This window comes from Pleurodeles waltl, chromosome 9, assembly GCF_031143425.1.
Source record: "Pleurodeles waltl isolate 20211129_DDA chromosome 9, aPleWal1.hap1.20221129, whole genome shotgun sequence".
NCBI classification, from domain to species: Eukaryota; Metazoa; Chordata; class Amphibia; order Caudata; family Salamandridae; genus Pleurodeles; species Pleurodeles waltl.
This window is the reverse complement of record NC_090448.1, coordinates 5,662,046-5,682,052: the sequence shown is the minus strand read 5'-3', so window position 1 is coordinate 5,682,052 and position 20,007 is coordinate 5,662,046. Positions and strand designations below refer to the sequence as shown.

The 20,007-nt window shown below is 46.8% G+C and overlaps 1 protein-coding gene across 2 annotated transcripts in view; it reads left to right on the top strand.

The window, feature by feature from the left end:
* STAB1 (stabilin 1) overlaps positions 1-14,700 on the top strand; it is an 829,863-nt gene extending 815,163 nt beyond the window's left edge. For both annotated transcript variants that reach the window (XM_069206091.1, XM_069206090.1), the window contains exon 70: positions 14,222-14,700. In XM_069206091.1, coding sequence (XP_069062192.1) covers positions 14,222-14,278 — 57 coding nt within the window. In that variant the 3' untranslated portion in view covers positions 14,279-14,700. The remainder of the gene's footprint in view (positions 1-14,221) is intronic.
* The last annotated feature ends 5,307 nt before the right edge of the window (positions 14,701-20,007 follow it).

Genomic DNA, 20,007 nt, shown 5'->3' with positions numbered 1-20,007 from the left:
TGAGACACTAACATCCTCCTTAAGGGTTGAAACACGGTCGACAGCCAACAGGAACGTTCCTTCTCATCCCATAAGAGGATTTGTCCTATGGATGTATTTGTTTAAATACCATATGGAGGCTATCTTTGGGATAATATATCAACACACCAATTACTATAAAAACAACAGTGATTCTTTGATTGTCATGCCTTTTGTGGTGTTTTTTCACTTGGCGTGCACTTTTTTTACTATTACGTCCTTTGTTAGTGACATAAACAATTTCTTATGCTTTGAGGTGATTCACAACAATAAAAGTATGTCTTTGGTATAACTTAGTACTGGTTGCACTGAATATCATTGTGATACTCCTAAAAGATTAACTGTCCGGATACAAGCATTGCTCTTCGATTATTTCAGTAGCAGGATTTTCTGCTTTATTATCTATAAGTGAGTTTCACATGAACGTGTGCTCTTTCAGTCTTCTGTGGCAGGCCCCGGGGTGAGGGAAGGGGGAAACTAGTCTGGTGTCTGAGGAAGTATCCAGATCACGGTCATCCTTGAGGTTTTTTTACCAGTTGTACTCTTAGTAAAGCTGGGGAATCTCATCCCCAGCCTCCATATAAAAGACTGTACCAGAAAACTAATGAAGAACACAAGCCCTTCCTAACGGAAGAGGCACTATATCAGAATCAGAATGGTGGTAAAACATTTGCAGCTCAGATAAAGACCCTTCAGCCTCGGTCAGGGTGGTGCTGTCTCGGTGTCAGACAGCGCTATTGGTTGACTGTTATCATCTGAAGTTGATGGCACCGGTGGGTCGAGTTCTTCTGTGGGTTGTGGGTCCAGGGGGAAATCGGTACCGAAGTTGGTCCGGATCCCTTAGTCAATCCAGATAATACAGCTGCCACTGAGGGCAGACCCACCAGTAGAAGCCCAGTTGGGAAGCCTTTTGTATGGCAGAGGGAGCATTAACATTCCAGAAAGCTGCAGCATGGCTACACAGATGCCCTGACTGGTTGAGGCATCGCCAACAGCCTTGGAAATTCTGGTTGCTGTGGAACAGGAGTTGGAATAGACTCCAAAGTAGAGCAACTTCCATAGCTCAAACTGGAGGCACGATGATGCCTTTGGCCTTTTTGAGGGATCAAGAGTGAAGGAACGGTATTGAGTCACACTTGGACTTCTTATGCTTCTTCTTGAATTTACCTTATCGAAGATGATCTGTTGCAGGAGCTTGCTTGGGAGTGGGACCGAGACCCACCTTCAGACCTCAACCGATCTCGGCGTGGGGTCTGGCAGTGCTTCGTACTAAGAGCTTTGCTTCCCAGTTTCAAATGGCCTTTGGGTACATCAAGACACAATCACTGCAGGTCTTGGAGCCGTGGTCCAATCCTGGGCACCACAGGCGAACCACATGTGGATCAGTCACAGACATTTGTCTACAACATTTCCCACAGGGTTTGAACCCTAAAAATGTGGGAGGTGCCACATTCCGTTGAAACTGTAGAAATGTTCCAGAATTTTTTAAGAAACTGTCTCAATGAAACGAGGGGTAGCTCTGGATCCACGTCTGATGTCCAGAGTGGAGTGACATCGGTATCTATCTGTGCAGCACACAAGTGTGCACACAGGGGTCCTGCTTTATATCTTCCCTATCCAGTCTGACCCCTAGGAAAAATTCTGTATGAGGAATATGCGGTTAGAAATCTCAATCAGAAAGCAGAAGGACTAGAGTTTGAAGTTATAGTCCTGTCTTGATCCCAACTCCACTACCCAATGTGCTGGCAAAACGCTTGTGGTCTGCGGGCCGCCTGGTCAAGATGGTCACTTCCTAGACGGGCTACATGGAAGCAGGAAAGGTGTCAGAAGGAAGCAATGTTAATGTGCTCTTCAATGATGAAGGTATTGGGCCCGGCCTTAGTTTTCATCAGGTGCGTGCATGAGACGGTTCTAGGATAGCGACCAGAGAAGGGGTTCTTGACCCTCATGGTGTACCAACAGGACGTCAGTGGCCCCAGCACCGTTCTTCCACTCTACTACAGGGGGACACAGGATGGGGGCCCAGATCAGCCCCCACACCCTCCCAACCAGTTTAGGGTGAGTCCAGCGTTCACAATTTCAGACGTGACCTAAAACAACTCATCTTGTGTAAATCCACTCTTCAGCACCCGCCTGCCCCCCCTCAACCACTACTTAACAGACCAGCTCCTTCACAGCGCCTCAGCTGCTGATGGAGGCCGGTCTGCAGCATGAGCGAACCTGCAAACGAGTTAAAACAAATAGCTGTACTGTGCTATCAGGTTCTGTGCTAAAAGTGAAGACAAAAAGTCCAGTTATTCAGGGACTTCATGAATACGTGGGGTTCTGTGTGGCTTTCAATTAAATAAACCCCAGTGAACAAGTTTAAAAAGAGCCGAGAGTTAAGGATAGACACATGGGGATGAATATTGATGCATATTTTAAAATCTTTATCCAAACCAATGAGAGTAGACATGTTGCCACCTAATCTTATCCGCAGCCGGTCTCTATGTGGTACAGGGCTCTTTTAGATCTTAAAAGAGACCATTCACCCATTGACCTGGTTGGTGTCAAGCTACATCATAGGGGTCCCACCCCAGGTGCCTAGCACCTCTGGAGTGTGCTTCATTGACTGATGACATTGGAGTGGGTTAGATGTTGATATTTTGGACACATAAGAAATTATTTGTGCATAAATAGAAAAAATGTGATTTAAAATTGCCTAAAGGACAATTAAAAACAGTGCATGGTGTACAAGGAGACGTAAAGTACCCCTACATCTGGTTTAAGGTCGACATGTTTCAGCCAGTCTTGTGTGCCCCAAAAGGGTCAATGTGGCCTTCTTCAGGACCTATTCTTTTTGGCGTCAGCTCACTAAAACAGGCGCCTCTCCCGTCTGCCCTTAACTCACGTTTTTTTTTCCGGCAAGGCACGACTTTATTTGACTACCTGCAAAGAAACACAGAGAACAGACACCTCCTTACATCTCTTATAGTTCGTCTACCTACTGAATCACCCTATTGTGTGGGGTCCCCTATCCCCACCACAATTACATAAATTTAATGTAAAAATTAACAGAGCTTATTTTTCTGATCTGATACCGTAATACTGGAAATCTGCCTCACCAACAGCAGAATGTGGCTCAAAACAATCCTGGCATCTTTCAACCACTTTGTCACGCTTGTTCTTATTTCAGAAAACCAACTGCACCATGCTTTCTTGTCACAGATCATTAGTGCTCGGAATATTCATGATCGAGTGAATCATCTTCTGAACTGCGGTGCCCACTAGCTTTGTGACTCACATGTGTACAATGACTTAGTCAAGAGTATAACCACCTACATATGCTGAATTCAAACATGGCTTCATGGTGTTCCCGGGTGTGAGCCCTGTAGTCACACTGTGGGAGGTGTATATATGACCCACATGCGTACAGTGACTTAGTCAAGAGCGTAACCACCTACATATGCTGAATTCAAACATCGCTTCATGGTGTTCCCGGGTGTGAGCCCTGTAGTCACACTGTGGGAGGTGTATATATGACCCACATGCGTACAGTGACTTAGTCAAGAGCGTAACCACCTACATATGCTGAATTCAAACATCGCTTCATGGTGTTCCCGGGTGTGAGCCCTGTAGTCACACTGTGGGAGGTGTATATATGACCCACATGCGTACAGTGACTTAGTCAAGAGTATTACCACCTACATATGCTGAATTCAAACATCGCTTCATGGTGTTCCCGGGTGTGAGCCCTGTAGTCACTCTGTGGGATGTGTATATATGACCCACATGCGTACAGTGACTTAGTCAAGAGTATAACCACTTACATATGCTGAATTCAAACATCGCTTCATGGTGTTCCCGGGTGTGAGCCCTGTAGTCACACTGTGGGAGGTGTATATATGACCCACATGCGTACAGTGACTTAGTCAAGAGTATAACCACCTACATATGCTGAATTCAAACATCGCTTCATGGTGTTCCCGGGTGTGAGCCCTGTAGTCACACTGTGGGATGTGTATATATGACCCACATGCGTACAGTGACTTAGTCAAGAGTATAACCACTTACATATGCTGAATTCAAACATCGCTTCATGGTGTTCCCGGGTGTGAGCCCTGTAGTCACACTGTGGGAGGTGTATTTATGACCCACATGCGTACAGTGACTTAGTCAAGAGTATAACCACTTACATATGCTGAATTCAAACATCGCTTCATGGTGTTCCCGGGTGTGAGCCCTGTAGTCACACTGTGGGAGGTGTATTTATGACCCACATGCGTACAGTGACTTAGTCAAGAGCATAACCACCTACATATGCTGAATTCAAACATCGCTTCATGGTGTTCCCGGGTGTGAGCCCTGTAGTCACACTGTGGGATGTGTATATATGACACACATGCGTACAGTGACTTAGTCAAAAGCATAACCACCTACATATGCTGAATTCAAACATCGCTTCATGGTGTTCCCGGGTGTGAGCCCTGTAGTCACACTGTCGGAGGTGTATATATGACCCACATGCGTACAGTGACTTAGTCAAGAGCATAACCACCTACATATGCTGAATTCAAACATCGCTTCATGGTGTTCCCGGGTGTGAGCCCTGTAGTCACACTGTCGGAGGTGTATATATGACCCACATGCGTACAGTGACTTAGTCAAGAGCATAACCACCTACATATGCTGAATTCAAACATCGCTTCATGGTGTTCCCGGGTGTGAGCCCTGTAGTCACACTGTCGGAGGTGTATATATGACCCACATGCGTACAGTGACTTAGTCAAGAGCATAACCACCTACATATGCTGAATTCAAACATCGCTTCATGGTGTTCCCGGGTGTGAGCCCTGTAGTCACACTGTGGGAGGTGTATTTATGACCCACATGCGTACAGTGACTTAGTCAAGAGCATAACCACCTACATATGCTGAATTCAAACATCGCTTCATGGTGTTCCCGGGTGTGAGCCCTGTAGTCACACTGTGGGAGGTGTATATATGACCCACATGCGTACAGTGACTTAGTCAAGAGTATAACCACCTACATATGCTGAATTCAAACATCGCTTCATGGTGTTCCCGGGTGTGAGCCCTGTAGTCACACTGTGGGAGGTGTATATATGACCCACATGCGTACAGTGACTTAGTCAAGAGTATAACCACTTACATATGCTGAATTCAAACATCGCTTCATGGTGTTCCCGGGTGTGAGCCCTGTAGTCACACTGTGGGAGGTGTATTTATGACCCACATGCGTACAGTGACTTAGTCAAGAGCATAACCACCTACATATGCTGAATTCAAACATCGCTTCATGGTGTTCCCGGGTGTGAGCCCTGTAGTCACACTGTGGGAGGTGTATATATGACCCACATGCGTACAGTGACTTAGTCAAGAGCATAACCACCTACATATGCTGAATTCAAACATCGCTTCATGGTGTTCCCGGGTGTGAGCCCTGTAGTCACACTGTGGGAGGTGTATTTATGACCCACATGCGTACAGTGACTTAGTCAAGAGCATAACCACCTACATATGCTGAATTCAAACATCGCTTCATGGTGTTCCCGGGTGTGAGCCCTGTAGTCACACTGTGGGATGTGTATATATGACCCACATGCGTACAGTGACTTAGTCAAGAGCATAACCACCTACATATGCTGAATTCAAACATCGCTTCATGGTGTTCCCGGGTGTGAGCCCTGTAGTCACACTGTGGGATGTGTATATATGACCCACATGCGTACAGTGACTTAGTCAAGAGTATAACCACTTACATATGCTGAATTCAAACATCGCTTCATGGTCTTCCCGGGTGTGAGCCCTGTAGTCACACTGTGGGAGGTGTATTTATGACCCACATGCGTACAGTGACTTAGTCAAGAGCATAACCACCTACATATGCTGAATTCAAACATCGCTTCATGGTCTTCCCGGGTGTGAGCCCTGTAGTCACACTGTGGGAGGTGTATATATGACCCACATGCGTACAGTGACTTAGTCAAGAGTATAACCACCTACATATGCTGAATTCAAACATCGCTTCATGACGTTCCCGGGTGTGAGCCCTGTAGTCACACTGTGGGATGTGTATATATGACCCACATGCGTACAGTGACTTAGTCAAGAGCATAACCACCTACATATGCTGAATTCAAACATCGCTTCATGGTCTTCCCGGGTGTGAGCCCTGTAGTCACACTGTGGGATGTGTATATATGACCCACATGCGTACAGTGACTTAGTCAAGAGTATAACCACCTACATATGCTGAATTCAAACATCGCTTCATGGTCTTCCCGGGTGTGAGCCCTGTAGTCACACTGTGGGAGGTGTATTTATGACCCACATGCGTACAGTGACTTAGTCAAGAGCATAACCACCTACATATGCTGAATTCAAACATCGCTTCATGGTGTTCCCGGGTGTGAGCCCTGTAGTCACACTGTGGGAGGTGTATATATGACCCACATGCGTACAGTGACTTAGTCAAGAGCATAACCACCTACATATGCTGAATTCAAACATCGCTTCATGGTGTTCCCGGGTGTGAGCCCTGTAGTCACACTGTGGGAGGTGTATATATGACCCACATGCGTACAGTGACTTAGTCAAGAGCATAACCACCTACATATGCTGAATTCAAACATCGATTCATGGTGTTCCCGGGTGTGAGCCCTGTAGTCACACTGTGGGAGGTGTATATATGACCCACATGCGTACAGTGACTTAGTCAAGAGCATAACCACCTACATATGCTGAATTCAAACATCGATTCATGGTGTTCCCGGGTGTGAGCCCTGTAGTCACACTGTGGGAGGTGTATATATGACCCACATGCGTACAGTGACTTAGTCAAGAGCATAACCACCTACATATGCTGAATTCAAACATCGATTCATGGTGTTCCCGGGTGTGAGCCCTGTAGTCACACTGTGGGAGGTGTATATATGACCCACATGCGTACAGTGACTTAGTCAAGAGTATAACCACTTACATATGCTGAATTCAAACATCGCTTCATGGTGTTCCCGGGTGTGAGCCCTGTAGTCACACTGTGGGAGGTGTATTTATGACCCACATGCGTACAGTGACTTAGTCAAGAGTATAACCACCTACATATGCTGAATTCAAACATCGCTTCATGGTGTTCCCGGGTGTGAGCCCTGTAGTCACACTGTGGGAGGTGTATATATGACCCACATGCGTACAGTGACTTAGTCAAGAGTATAACCACCTACATATGCTGAATTCAAACATCGCTTCATGACGTTCCCGGGTGTGAGCCCTGTAGTCACACTGTGGGATGTGTATATATGACCCACATGCGTACAGTGACTTAGTCAAGAGCATAACCACCTACATATTCTGAATTCAAACATCGCTTCATGGTGTTCCCGGGTGTGAGCCCTGTAGTCACACTGTGGGAGGTGTATATATGACCCACATGCGTACAGTGACTTAGTCAAGAGCATAACCACCTACATATGCTGAATTCAAACATCGCTTCATGGTGTTCCCGGGTGTGAGCCCTGTAGTCACACTGTGGGAGGTGTATTTATGACCCACATGCGTACAGTGACTTAGTCAAGAGCATAACCACCTACATATGCTGAATTCAAACATCGCTTCATGGTGTTCCCGGGTGTGAGCCCTGTAGTCACACTGTGGGATGTGTATATATGACCCACATGCGTACAGTGACTTAGTCAAGAGTATAACCACTTACATATGCTGAATTCAAACATCGCTTCATGGTGTTCCCGGGTGTGAGCCCTGTAGTCACACTGTGGGAGGTGTATATATGACCCACATGCGTACAGTGACTTAGTCAAGAGTATAACCACCTACATATGCTGAATTCAAACATCGCTTCATGGTGTTCCCGGGTGTGAGCCCTGTAGTCACACTGTGGGAGGTGTATATATGACCCACATGCGTACAGTGACTTAGTCAAGAGTATAACCACCTACATATGCTGAATTCAAACATCGCTTCATGGTGTTCCCGGGTGTGAGCCCTGTAGTCACACTGTGGGAGGTGTATATATGACCCACATGCGTACAGTGACTTAGTCAAGAGCATAACCACCTACATATGCTGAATTCAAACATCGCTTCATGGTGTTCCCGGGTGTGAGCCCTGTAGTCACACTGTGGGAGGTGTATTTATGACCCACATGCGTACAGTGACTTAGTCAAGAGCATAACCACCTACATATGCTGAATTCAAACATCGCTTCATGGTGTTCCCGGGTGTGAGCCCTGTAGTCACACTGTGGGAGGTGTATTTATGACCCACATGCGTACAGTGACTTAGTCAAGAGCATAACCACCTACATATGCTGAATTCAAACATCGCTTCATGGTGTTCCCGGGTGTGAGCCCTGTAGTCACACTGTGGGAGGTGTATTTATGACCCACATGCGTACAGTGACTTAGTCAAGAGCATAACCACCTACATATGCTGAATTCAAACATCGCTTCATGGTGTTCCCGGGTGTGAGCCCTGTAGTCACACTGTGGGAGGTGTATTTATGACCCACATGCGTACAGTGACTTAGTCAAGAGCATAACCACTTACAGATGCTGAATTCAAACATCGCTTCATGGTGTTCCCGGGTGTGAGCCCTGTAGTCACACTGTGGGAGGTGTATTTATGACCCACATGCGTACAGTGACTTAGTCAAGAGTATAACCACCTACAGATGCTGAATTCAAACATCGCTTCATGGTGTTCCCGGGTGTGAGCCCTGTAGTCACACTGTGGGAGGTGTATTTATGACCCACATGCGTACAGTGACTTAGTCAAGAGTATAACCACCTACAGATGCTGAATTCAAACATCGCTTCATGGTGTTCCCGGGTGTGAGCCCTGTAGTCACACTGTGGGATGTGTATATATGACCCACATGCGTACAGTGACTTAGTCAAGAGCATAACCACCTACATATGCTGAATTCAAACATCGCTTCATGGTGTTCCCGGGTGTGAGCCCTGTAGTCACACTGTGGGATGTGTATATATGACCCACATGCGTACAGTGACTTAGTCAAGAGCATAACCACCTACATATGCTGAATTCAAACATCGCTTCATGGTGTTCCCGGGTGTGAGCCCTGTAGTCACACTGTGGGATGTGTATATATGACCCACATGCGTACAGTGACTTAGTCAAGAGCATAACCACCTACATATGCTGAATTCAAACATCGCTTCATGGTGTTCCCGGGTGTGAGCCCTGTAGTCACACTGTGGGATGTGTATATATGACCCACATGCGTACAGTGACTTAGTCAAGAGCATAACCACCTACATATGCTGAATTCAAACATCGCTTCATGGTGTTCCCGGGTGTGAGCCCTGTAGTCACACTGTGGGATGTGTATATATGACCCACATGCGTACAGTGACTTAGTCAAGAGCATAACCACCTACATATGCTGAATTCAAACATCGCTTCATGGTGTTCCCGGGTGTGAGCCCTGTAGTCACACTGTGGGAGGTGTATATATGACCCACATGCGTACAGTGACTTAGTCAAGAGTATAACCACTTACATATGCTGAATTCAAACATCGCTTCATGGTGTTCCCGGGTGTGAGCCCTGTAGTCACACTGTGGGAGGTGTATTTATGACCCACATGCGTACAGTGACTTAGTCAAGAGTATAACCACCTACATATGCTGAATTCAAACATCGCTTCATGGTGTTCCCGGGTGTGAGCCCTGTAGTCACACTGTGGGAGGTGTATATATGACCCACATGCGTACAGTGACTTAGTCAAGAGTATAACCACCTACATATGCTGAATTCAAACATCGCTTCATGACGTTCCCGGGTGTGAGCCCTGTAGTCACACTGTGGGATGTGTATATATGACCCACATGCGTACAGTGACTTAGTCAAGAGCATAACCACCTACATATTCTGAATTCAAACATCGCTTCATGGTGTTCCCGGGTGTGAGCCCTGTAGTCACACTGTGGGATGTGTATATATGACCCACATGCGTACAGTGACTTAGTCAAGAGTATAACCACCTACATATGCTGAATTCAAACATCGCTTCATGGTGTTCCCGGGTGTGAGCCCTGTAGTCACACTGTGGGAGGTGTATTTATGACCCACATGCGTACAGTGACTTAGTCAAGAGCATAACCACCTACATATGCTGAATTCAAACATCGCTTCATGGTGTTCCCGGGTGTGAGCCCTGTAGTCACACTGTGGGAGGTGTATATATGACCCACATGCGTACAGTGACTTAGTCAAGAGCATAACCACCTACATATGCTGAATTCAAACATCGCTTCATGGTGTTCCCGGGTGTGAGCCCTGTAGTCACACTGTGGGAGGTGTATATATGACCCACATGCGTACAGTGACTTAGTCAAGAGCATAACCACCTACATATGCTGAATTCAAACATCGCTTCATGGTGTTCCCGGGTGTGAGCCCTGTAGTCACACTGTGGGAGGTGTATTTATGACCCACATGCGTACAGTGACTTAGTCAAGAGCATAACCACCTACATATGCTGAATTCAAACATCGCTTCATGGTGTTCCCGGGTGTGAGCCCTGTAGTCACACTGTGGGAGGTGTATTTATGACCCACATGCGTACAGTGACTTAGTCAAGAGCATAACCACCTACATATGCTGAATTCAAACATCGCTTCATGGTGTTCCCGGGTGTGAGCCCTGTAGTCACACTGTGGGAGGTGTATTTATGACCCACATGCGTACAGTGACTTAGTCAAGAGTATAACCACCTACATATGCTGAATTCAAACATCGCTTCATGGTGTTCCCGGGTGTGAGCCCTGTAGTCACACTGTGGGAGGTGTATTTATGACCCACATGCGTACAGTGACTTAGTCAAGAGCATAACCACCTACAGATGCTGAATTCAAACATCGCTTCATGGTGTTCCCGGGTGTGAGCCCTGTAGTCACACTGTGGGATGTGTATATATGACCCACATGCGTACAGTGACTTAGTCAAGAGCATAACCACCTACATATGCTGAATTCAAACATCGCTTCATGGTGTTCCCGGGTGTGAGCCCTGTAGTCACACTGTGGGATGTGTATATATGACCCACATGCGTACAGTGACTTAGTCAAGAGCATAACCACCTACATATGCTGAATTCAAACATCGCTTCATGGTGTTCCCGGGTGTGAGCCCTGTAGTCACACTGTGGGATGTGTATATATGACCCACATGCGTACAGTGACTTAGTCAAGAGCATAACCACCTACATATGCTGAATTCAAACATCGCTTCATGGTGTTCCCGGGTGTGAGCCCTGTAGTCACACTGTGGGATGTGTATATATGACCCACATGCGTACAGTGACTTAGTCAAGAGTATAACCACTTACATATGCTGAATTCAAACATCGCTTCATGGTGTTCCCGGGTGTGAGCCCTGTAGTCACACTGTGGGAGGTGTATTTATGACCCACATGCGTACAGTGACTTAGTCAAGAGTATAACCACCTACATATGCTGAATTCAAACATCGCTTCATGGTGTTCCCGGGTGTGAGCCCTGTAGTCACACTGTGGGAGGTGTATATATGACCCACATGCGTACAGTGACTTAGTCAAGAGTATAACCACCTACATATGCTGAATTCAAACATCGCTTCATGACGTTCCCGGGTGTGAGCCCTGTAGTCACACTGTGGGATGTGTATATATGACCCACATGCGTACAGTGACTTAGTCAAGAGCATAACCACCTACATATTCTGAATTCAAACATCGCTTCATGGTGTTCCCGGGTGTGAGCCCTGTAGTCACACTGTGGGATGTGTATATATGACCCACATGCGTACAGTGACTTAGTCAAGAGCATAACCACCTACATATGCTGAATTCAAACATCGCTTCATGGTGTTCCCGGGTGTGAGCCCTGTAGTCACACTGTGGGAGGTGTATTTATGACCCACATGCGTACAGTGACTTAGTCAAGAGCATAACCACCTACATATGCTGAATTCAAACATCGCTTCATGGTGTTCCCGGGTGTGAGCCCTGTAGTCACACTGTGGGAGGTGTATATATGACCCACATGCGTACAGTGACTTAGTCAAGAGTATAACCACTTACATATGCTGAATTCAAACATCGCTTCATGGTGTTCCCGGGTGTGAGCCCTGTAGTCACACTGTGGGAGGTGTATATATGACCCACATGCGTACAGTGACTTAGTCAAGAGCATAACCACCTACATATGCTGAATTCAAACATCGCTTCATGGTGTTCCCGGGTGTGAGCCCTGTAGTCACACTGAGGGAGGTGTATATATGACCCACATGCGTACAGTGACTTAGTCAAGAGTATAACCACTTACATATGCTGAATTCAAACATCGCTTCATGGTGTTCCCGGGTGTGAGCCCTGTAGTCACACTGAGGGAGGTGTATATATGACCCACATGCGTACAGTGACTTAGTCAAGAGCATAACCACCTACATATGCTGAATTCAAACATCGCTTCATGGTGTTCCCGGGTGTGAGCCCTGTAGTCACACTGAGGGATGTGTATAAATGACCCACATGCGTACAGTGACTTAGTCAAGAGCATAACCACCTACATATGCTGAATTCAAACATCGCTTCATGGTGTTCCCGGGTGTGAGCCCTGTAGTCACACTGTGGGAGGTGTATTTATGACCCACATGCGTACAGTGACTTAGTCAAGAGCATAACCACCTACATATGCTGAATTCAAACATCGCTTCATGGTGTTCCCGGGTGTGAGCCCTGTAGTCACACTGTGGGAGGTGTATATATGACCCACATGCGTACAGTGACTTAGTCAAGAGCATAACCACCTACATATGCTGAATTCAAACATCGCTTCATGGTGTTCCCGGGTGTGAGCCCTGTAGTCACACTGTGGGAGGTGTATATATGACCCACATGCGTACAGTGACTTAGTCAAGAGCATAACCACCTACATATGCTGAATTCAAACATCGCTTCATGGTGTTCCCGGGTGTGAGCCCTGTAGTCACACTGTGGGAGGTGTATATATGACCCACATGCGTACAGTGACTTAGTCAAGAGCATAACCACCTACATATGCTGAATTCAAACATCGCTTCATGGTGTTCCCGGGTGTGAGCCCTGTAGTCACACTGTGGGATGTGTATATATGACCCACATGCGTACAGTGACTTAGTCAAGAGCATAACCACCTACATATGCTGAATTCAAACATCGCTTCATGGTGTTCCCGGGTGTGAGCCCTGTAGTCACACTGTGGGAGGTGTATTTATGACCCACATGCGTACAGTGACTTAGTCAAGAGCATAACCACCTACATATGCTGAATTCAAACATCGCTTCATGGTGTTCCCGGGTGTGAGCCCTGTAGTCACACTGTGGGAGGTGTATATATGACCCACATGCGTACAGTGACTTAGTCAAGAGCATAACCACCTACATATGCTGAATTCAAACATCGCTTCATGGTGTTCCCGGGTGTGAGCCCTGTAGTCACACTGTGGGAGGTGTATATATGACCCACATGCGTACAGTGACTTAGTCAAGAGTATAACCACTTACATATGCTGAATTCAAACATCGCTTCATGGTGTTCCCGGGTGTGAGCCCTGTAGTCACACTGTGGGATGTCTATATATGACCCACATGCGTACAGTGACTTAGTCAAGAGCATAACCACCTACATATGCTGAATTCAAACATCGCTTCATGGTGTTCCCGGGTGTGAGCCCTGTAGTCACACTTTGGGAGGTGTATTTATGACCCACATGCGTACAGTGACTTAGTCAAGAGCATAACCACCTACATATGCTGAATTCAAACATCGCTTCATGGTGTTCCCGGGTGTGAGCCCTGTAGTCACACTGTGGGATGTGTATATATGACCCACATGCGTACAGTGACTTAGTCAAGAGCATAACCACCTACATATGCTGAATTCAAACATCGCTTCATGGTGTTCCCGGGTGTGAGCCCTGTAGTCACACTGTGGGATGTGTATATATGACCCACATGCGTACAGTGACTTAGTCAAGAGTATAACCACTTACATATGCTGAATTCAAACATCGCTTCATGGCGTTCCCGGGTGCGAGCCCTGTAGTCACACTGTGGGAGGTGTATCTATGACCTTGGAGTAGGTGTCAACTAGCCGTAGTCAAGATTGGGGATTTGACATTCTTTTTTTATGTTTCAGAACTCGTTTGATGATGACAATTTTTCAGACACACATAGGATCCTTGGAGACGATTGACGTTTATGAAAAGCACCTGATGAACCAGGAGGACTGCTGAACAACACTGTGGATGCGAAGTAAAGGCGATATCAAGTTTTGAATGTTTGCCCACGGAACTCGTGATCAGATGTCACGACACAGACGTGGACGTGAGTCCACATGCCGCCTCTTCCTGTCACTGACAGTCGAGCAAGACTTCTTCCAAGGAGATACCAACGGTGTTCAGTCAAAGCCAAGCAAGGGACTGTCATCGTGAAACACCCTCAAACTTTTCTGAGCATTCAAACGACCACCATCAGTGACCAGGCTCTAAAAACACATCAAAATATAAGAATAACCACTATAAACTAGAAAGAGTAAAGCTCATGAATGCTGACTCTTGTGCTCATACTTATAGAACATGCCAACTCTGTGAAATAAAAACTAATTTTTCTACTTCATTTTGTAAACTTGTTGCCTGGTAAAGTGCAAACATCTTGGCAGGAAAATCCTGAACTTGCACAAAAGTTGATTATTGGTATGTCTGACTAGCCAAAGGTTTCCAATTATTTGTAGTTTATATAAGATCCACATCCCAACAGATAATGGGGTGTGTGCACAAGAAAAACATAGTAGCTATGAGGTAAGACAGCATTATAAGTGCGTTGTAAAAGGTTAGTGTATCATGTAAGCTATCATACATATAATTTGCAGAGGTTCACTTGTGCATCTTACAGGGTGTTGCTTTTTAGCATGATAGGTAGTGACAGGCCCAACCCAGACCTACCAAACACATGGCTACTCTTATTACCAGGACACTGTGGATGAAGGGATTTCTAAAGGTGATCCCACGGTACACTTGCGCAGTGTGCCCAAGCGCACACGTGGGGGCTCCACACCGCATGATTCAGTCACCCGTGGCTTGGGGGGCACAGGGCATCGGAAGCAGCAGGCAGTGGCCACGAGAAGCTGAGGTAGGCGTTGTCTCTAGCTGCTTGTAAGTATTTGTACTGCATGAATCTAGCCTGAGCACTGTACAGGGTTAATGGCAATCATACAGCCAGCAAGTAATAGGAGAGGTAGCTGGTTGATGTACTGTGATCTAATGCCCCTTACACAGGTGTGACAAACTCTCTTCTAAACTGGAGCAGCATTGGGGCTGTCCTGATGGATAAGATCTTACTCCTGATCCTGGGTGCAGAAATGGAAAAGCACCTACTGCCTTATTTTTTTTAATTTTTTACAATTCCTAGCTTCCATTCTGGTGGAGTCCTGGCTGCGGGTGTGCAGAGAGCCACCAGTGATGGCGTGCTCTTCGTCAAGAAAAGGGGGTTGGTGGTCATAATGACTTTGTAAATGATGCTGCTGGTTTAGAAGATTGCACAGGTCTTTTAAAGGGAGCCAGTGAGTTCCATCAGGCACTGGATGAGACGTGATGTGATGTGCAAGATGTCCTTAAGGGGTACCAGTGTGGAGTCCGGGAGGGAACGAAGCAGGGAGTTACCACCGTCCAGATGAGAGTATGAGGCCTTGAACAGCAATTCTGAGCTGCTTTCTGAAACAAATGGTGTTGCTCTCTTTAGAGGAGAGTTGCTTGCGGGCTGTCTTTGGTGCCTGGCAGTGGGATCCAGGGTGAATCCAACGGACTGCCATTTGATGAAGGTTGGAGTTCGCAGCCGAGGTTCATGTCATTGAGCTAGGTTTGTACTTTAGGTCGGCGTTAGACATCCAGGTTCGGGCAAGGTGCTGGGGCATTGAATGTCTGGAAGGGGAGGAGACGTGCTAGTACAGTTGTCTCAGCAGTATATTGGTTCATTTTGATGTTATCTGTGACTAGAGCCCCAGCGGCTCCACTTAGAAGCTGAAGATGACAGGGAACAGTAAGGACCTAGAGTGACTCTGCGGGTGATAGGGATAGACAAGAAAGGTAGGAGGGGAACTAGTTGAGGACATTGCCAGTCAAGCCTCATAGAGACTTTGGGGTGTGGATGAGGTTTGGGATGGTCAAAGGCAGCTCAGAGGTCCAGCAATATGAGGAGGTAGGGGTCATCTTTGTCTGTGGTTAGGAGGGTGTTTTAGTCATCAGGGTCTAGTGAAGGTTTTCTTTAGGAGTGGGAGCATCTGGCCTCTCTTGACAGCTTCTGAAAGATGCCTTGAGTGAGGAAGGCATTGACGCGGAGCATGTGATGAGAAAGCTTCCAGAGGATAAGCCATCGTACTCACAGGAAGCGGCTCTGAGGAGGTTGAGTATGCCGGTGAGACCTGCAAGAGATAGGGCTTTGAAAGATGACCACTGTGGGATTCTACACAAAGCGGTGGGTGTAAGAGAAGCTGGCTTAAGCTTGTTTTAGAGTTTGGCAGACGAGCTACTCCGTCACAAACGTGACTGATATCCTGCCCGCCATATTACTATTCACATAGGGTATAATGGGATCGTAATACAGTGGACGGGGATCTGTCAGGTTTGTGACAGAGGAACTCCATCCACCAAACTCTAAATCAGCCACTTGCGCTGCCCTAGCGTAATTTTTTCTGACGCTAAGGCAGCGGAAAACAGTCCCCCCACCCGCACCACATTTACAAACTGGTGCAGCGGTACCACTGCGCCAGTTTGTAAAGCCTTATAGCACATTATACCTGCATCAGGTATAATGTATGCAAGGGAGGAGTTACCCTGCAAGGAGGTGACTAGGAATGGCACGGTGAAGATTTCTCGTCATTCTCAGGGCAGGCGTTAAAGTGACGCTGTGCTTTATTCTATGAAAATCCTCACGCTTTGCTGGACTAGCGTCAAAATTTCTAGTCCAGCAAAGCGCCACAACTGCTTCAGAAATTCCGACGCAGCTGTGCTAACGAGCGTCATGGTGCGCTGTTTGTAAATACCATGGTGCCGTTGGTGGGGGGGGGGGGGGGGGGGGGGGGCAGGGCGGCACAAGCAAACCGCGCATCATGAGCGATGCACCAGTTTGTAGTAAAGGAGTCCCTTAGTATTGTAGTTGTGCCATCAGATCTTCTGTACTTTTTCACTGACACAAAGGTTTATGGCACTGCACTTGTCAGTGACGTGTGGGAGGGGAGGGTCAGGCATTGGGTTGATGCAGTGCTTGGTTGTCTCGAAGAGTGTTCTACTTCTGTTGGCAGCTTCATCAATGGTGTTGGTACAGCACTCTGCTTTAGCTGATCAATTAGCTGACTGTGTGTTTCATGCAGCAACTTAAATATCGTGAGGTCGTCAGGAACAATCCTGTACACAGGGGGTTCCAGAAGCCAGAGACATATAAACCTAGACACATACCGATAGTACCAAAGGACTCAAAAGCCCCAGATCGTCCAGATACGGCAAATAAACTGTCTGCACGAGCAGGCTTCTGCAACCCTAAGACTACATGCTGTGTCCAGTCACTATTAGGTGAGGAGGTATTCCACCAGAGACACTGCATGATGTTAGAGGCAGAGGGTCCCCACCTGGGATATACCAGAACATTCACGGTCAACCCTGCACCACGCTTTTCTCAGACAGGTCACCATCTGACGCTAGGGATCCACTGGATGCCTCTGTATTTGAATGGAGGATTGATGCTCCAAGGGTTTTGCTGTTTTTGGGTCAATGGACACTTTTCAGTCAGTAAAGAGCTGTTTTGAACTTCTGTTGTGTTTTCAGAACAAAGTGATGGTGCATAGGTTATTCCACAACATAGGAAACTGGTTCTCTATATGGAACACTAAAATGAAGAACACTGTGCAGAGTCCTGTGGATACCCAACTGGTATTGCAGAGGCAAAAGTATATAGGACTAATGCTCTGTTTGTGGTATTGTGGGCAAGCAGTTAGGCTAATCAGAGGGTAGTGCTAAGCATCTGTTGTACTCACAGAGGCAATAAATGAGAGACACACCCAGAAAATAAATCCGAGACCAATTTAGAAAAATACCAATTCTTTTTATATACTTTTCAAACCCAAGAACTTCGTAATGAGGTAAGTAGATTTTTAAGCATAAATACTTTGCAGTTCCAGAAATCAACACTTTGGCCCATATTTATACTTTTTGCCATAAAACTGCGCAAAAAGTTTACCGCCGGTTTGCATCATTCCTGAGCATATTTAAGGAATGGCGCAAGCCGGCACTAAAGATCGGCTAGCGCCAAAAGAAAGGACACCACCTTGTGGGGGGGCGGAGGGGGGATAGGAATCACAGTAGGAGAATATGGTATTAGGGAGCCAGAAATGATGCTAGGCTGGTTAATGTCAATATATATGGTATTAACCAGCCTAGCGTCATATCGTGACACAATAGCACCCAAAGACAGGAGTTATGCCCACAACCCCAATGGCCATGCCCAGGGGACTATTGTCCCCTGGGCACGGCCATTACACCCAGTGCCATGAAGGGGGGCCCATGTAAGGGGCTCCCAATGGCACATCAAAAAATAAATGTAATACTTAACTATACCTCCCCAGGATGGAGTCCCCCATCATTTGGTGCCCCTCTGGTGTGGGTATGCGTGGGGTGGGCACCTGTGGGCCCATTCCATGGTGTTTGGCCATGGAAATGGGTCCACTGGTCAGACCCAGGCGTTAAATAATGACGTAAGCAAGCTTAGCGTCATTATTTGGGTCCGCCTCTCACCCGTGCATAATTTTTGCAAGGGGGATAAATATGACACTAAGGGCTTAGCGTAATATTTTGGATGGGTTTGCCTACCTTGCATTTCGTTGACGCAAGGTGGGTTCACACATCCAAAAAAATGACGATAACTCCAATATTTTGACACTAGACTGGTCTAGTGTCAAAATATAAATACTGAGTTAAGTTTGCAATGTTTTAGCGTAAAAAAATATGATGCTAAAACAGCACAAACAAAGTATAAATAAGCCCTTTAGTTCAATTTTCAGAGTTCTCTCAATGTTAACCTATGGAAGAAAACTATGTTCCGCAAACACAGGGTTAAGACCGGCTTAGGAGGTCGAGCTCATGGAGCAAAGGTAAGTATTGGGCACTGATCAGAACCACACCAACAGGTCACACCAGGCAGCACTTGGGTAAGGTGTTGGTGCCCAATGGTTCTCTATGGGAGTTGGACCTCATGACAAACAGGCTGCAGGCTGTCAGTCAGGGAGAACAAGCAGGTAGTTAATAAGCTTGGGGTGTTCGGGGATGTGTGCACCTTTGGTCCTCTTCTTCTGTGCCCAGGGGCGATGGGTGCAGTGGTTGGTGGAAGTGTCAGGTTTTCACTAACCGCAGGAGAGGCGGGTATGCAGGGGCTGTAGGCAACTTGGGGGAGTCCAAGAGAGGCGAAACCTGTCGGACTCTATGCAGCTGGGGAACTGGGCTGGCACTGTTGGTTGGCTTCCCCTCCGGTTGTGGTCGTCAGGTGCAGATGTCACTTCAGGTGTTGGGTTTTGCTGTTCCAAGGGCTGCAGTGTCCTTTCTTGTTACTTTGTTGCAGAGCTGGTCTGCTGGTCAATGTAAGGGAGGCAGTCCTCCTGGTCTTCTTGGAGGCTCAGCTTTGGGCAAAGTCCTTCGAGGTCAGCAGGCAGGCCAGAAGGGCTGGTTCCAACACCGCTGCTTCTTCTTTTCCTCTTCTGCCAGGACAACTCTTATTTGTCCTTTGCTTCGTAGGTAGTCAGCATCTGAGTTCTAGGGTTCAGGGGTGCCACCCAAATACTCAATTTAGGGACGCTACAGGGAGCGCTAGGTGGTAGCCAATGGGCTGTCCATATTTAGGGTGACTACACCCTATTTATGACCACTTCTGCTGGGAAGTGGG